Source organism: Phytophthora parasitica, assembly GCF_000247585.1.
Source record: "Phytophthora parasitica INRA-310 unplaced genomic scaffold supercont2.2, whole genome shotgun sequence".
Classification (NCBI taxonomy): Eukaryota; Oomycota; class Peronosporomycetes; order Peronosporales; family Peronosporaceae; genus Phytophthora; species Phytophthora nicotianae.
In genome coordinates, this window is record NW_008648988.1 from 431,113 (window position 1) to 434,387 (window position 3,275).

General features: G+C 43.3%; 2 protein-coding genes across 2 annotated transcripts in view; both read right to left on the reverse strand.

Annotated features, from left to right (window-relative positions):
- Positions 1–1,378: 1,378 nt before the first annotated feature.
- PPTG_20893 (hypothetical protein) lies at positions 1,379–1,576 on the reverse strand (the record flags this gene model as incomplete). Its single annotated transcript, XM_008894320.1, has 2 exons — positions 1,379–1,413; positions 1,492–1,576. The coding sequence occupies 2 exons, from the start codon at positions 1,574–1,576 to the stop codon at positions 1,379–1,381; spliced, it is 120 nt and encodes a 39-aa protein (XP_008892568.1).
- A 78-nt stretch (positions 1,577–1,654) lies between these two features.
- Positions 1,655–3,275, reverse strand: part of PPTG_02197 (hypothetical protein) — a gene marked incomplete at both ends in the record, with an annotated part of 5,053 nt that continues 3,432 nt past the window's right edge. The window contains 3 exons of the mRNA XM_008893217.1: positions 1,655–1,743; positions 2,089–2,275; positions 2,708–2,838. Of these exons, the coding sequence (XP_008891465.1) occupies positions 1,655–1,743; positions 2,089–2,275; positions 2,708–2,838 (407 nt within the window). The remainder of the gene's footprint in view (positions 1,744–2,088; positions 2,276–2,707; positions 2,839–3,275) is intronic.

Consider the following 3,275-nt stretch of genomic DNA (forward strand, 5'->3'; position numbering starts at 1 on the left):
CGACGAAATGAATTTTCGTCAGCGTACCGGAGTCAAATAAATCTAAGAAATGAATCGAAACCGGTAGTTCAGGGTCTCGACTGCTCCAGACGCGTGCGACTACATGATCTTACCAAGGGTATTGAACACAGACGCGACGGTTTGGTTTGTTGTTGTCATGCTCGTTTTCCCCCGGTCGAAGATCCAATGAGCACACACCCTATTTCCGTTGGTATGCTGTGCACCTTCGCGTCCGACCACAAACGCTCGGTCTCTCCAGCCGTTTGAGCGACTCGATCCAGGACACGGTTGACTTAAGTATGAAAACTAGGCACATCACCAGTTTTTTTGGTAGTCTGACGGAGTAACAGCAGTCAAATACAGATAGACGATCATTTGCTTGAGGACCTTCTACGTGCACGCGGGAGCTTTGTTAACAAATGCTCCTGACCCCCCTACAGGCAATAGCGCTCAAGAACTTGTCCTTTCATGAGCAGAGGCTTCTCGATAGTGGCCCGATGCTGAGGGAACTTCTCGAGCAACTGATTCTTCGCCTGTCGGTACTACTGTATGACTGAGTGTCGAGCCAATAGCTGCCTTTGCAGCCTTCCTGAAGGCGAGATGCAATCCAAATTTGCCGACAACAGCCGCTAAGATGCGCCACGAGTTGTCGCGCCACATGCATGCTTCTAGGTACCCCCAGGTGACGCCTTCATCTCTTCGACAGACTTCCGGAACGACCGCGTTGCTGACTCCCGAGATCGGTTGGTGTTAGCCGGTCTGAGATCTTTCAAACTCATTTTGGGTCAGAGGCGTCGGGGCTTGAGTGTTATTTGTAAAATATGCGAATGTCTTATGATCGGTAAGGGTATTTCCATAATTTCGCTGGTCTCTCCGACTTGATATGTCGGAGATGTGGTTATGTAGCCATCTTATACCATTGAGGCCACCGATTGGCTGAAAAAGATGCCTTTACGTATTGAAATCGCCAAAATGACCACTCAGCTCAGAACTTTCGTTTTATTGGACAATATTAGCCATAGTTAATAAAAGTTTGGTGGGATTTTTGAATTAATTCATCCATGAACCAACAGTCACTTTTAAATTTCCGCAAATTTGATAGATACTCACGATACGTTCTCCGTACCGGATTCGACGAATAAAACGCAACGATGCCAAACATGCAACAGCACGACCGCATTCTTAACACGACAAAAATACGTACGGGTGTCACCCCCTCCGCAATGGATAAACTTATTGGTTAGCATTAATTATAATAGTTTTGAAAAACAGTTTTTCCCCCCAAAAATGTACACATTATAAAACAAGATTAAAAATCTTTATTCTTCTTCGTTATTGATATTTTCTCTGACTCTTCTGGCGGGTCAACTATAAAGTTTTATTCGGCATCCCGAGATCCATAAGACACGATGCCTGGCTTAATAAAACGCACAATTACTATGGTCCGTACCGCTTTCCATGCGTTAATTACAATTTCTGTAATTAACGCACGTCGAGCAGGGGCTCCTTGAGCAAAGTCGTTGACAGGTTGGTAGTTCACGTAGTAGTTTCTGCATAAACCCTTGAATTCTCTCATCACTTAAACATCCATGGGCTGGGCTAAAAACCAGTAATCCCAGCAGAAATGAACTCTGCCGCAGTACAGCATTCGTTTTCAAGTGCATAGCGCACAGAGGCCATTTTGTGGATCTTTAGCGAGTTTAATAGCAGCAGCCGAGGTCCACAGACACTCGGCTTCTATGCCTATTTAATAAACAGTGCAAAGAAAGAAAAAAAATAAAAAAAAACCTAAAAAAAAAAAAATATACAATTCAAACATCATCTATCCACTCAAGCATGCGCTCCTCGTCGCAAGACGCTTTTTTGGACTGTGAGTATGTCTTTCGTGCGATAGTTCTCGTTCTACATGAGATCTAGATGAACTGGACCATTGTGGGTCCCTCCAAATACAACAAAAGGGAGCAACTTTTTCCCCGTAGCCGAGGCACACAAAAAACAGAAGCTCGGAAGGAATTCTCCGACATTCCCGAATTACAATAAAAAAAACGTTAGATAGTAAAATCAAAGAACCAAGCACAGCAAAATTACCTTGAATCGCATCAACATTTTTAGCATCAACGAACTCAATCGTTCGCTTGGGCCCCATGTCAATGTAAATTGACGTCTGATCCATATTAAATACTGATTTGTATTTTGCCGGACCCTTGGTAGCAGATAGCAAACCGACCATCTCTAGATTGTACTGAATAGTTCTTGAAAAACGATCTGCCACACCCTAAAATCAAATCAAAATTAAAATGACAAATATGTAATACCTGTAATTCTATGCGGTTTTTGGCGCCACTGTGGGTAATAACCCGCACTGATAGGCGATTACGAAGCCGAAACCTCCTAATAGTAGCTACAGTATCCTCTAATGAACTCCAGGTAAGATAGTGGGGTTCGCAGCGGACAACCATGAGTATAAGAAACTGGCTTGTTACGTCTATACAAAATTGCTACTATTAGAAAATTATTTTTTCCACATCAATAATAAAATGATATCCCTCACACATTGACCTGTTCTTCCACATGACTGTAAATCATCCTAAAAGACTACAAAATAGGTAGTATAACTCAACAACTTCCAATGGTTAAACGCAACAAAAATTATGAAGAACATACCGAGATTCTAGACCAGGAAACCGTAATTTCACGCCCCTCTTACCTTCTTGTTCTTGTGGCTTGGGCCTTGAGCGTCCGTTATCCGGTCCTCCGCATGAACCCAGCGCCACAATGTCACGCGGTGGACGTCGTACTTGTCGGCCAACGCCTCGGTGACTTCACCAGCAGCCCGGACTTCCAAAACAGCCAAGGGATAAATTTATATATATAAACAAATATTTGTAGGTAACTTATTAAGAGTCGAATCTCTTACCTCCCGTCGCTCTTCATTGGTGCATTGAGCTTTAGTTCGCATCAATATCTGCATACAAAATGCGCGGTTAAATGAGATGGGTGGAGCAGGTCGAATTTGTGGCCTCTGCTCTACGTTTCAATATTTACGACTTTTTACTTTTTTACGATTTGACTTGGAGATTACATTTTACAGCGTTGCATCATCAACCTCCATTACTTATTCAGTACCATTTTAAGAATTCGTTGGCAAATCCGATCCTTCTGGCTGCCCCTGTTCGTTGACCTTGTATGGGAGCTGCGATATCCCTACTGAGGTTCCTTCTGCGCAAATCAACTCGTGCGCAACTTATATTTGGACCAACGCTTGCGCAACTTGA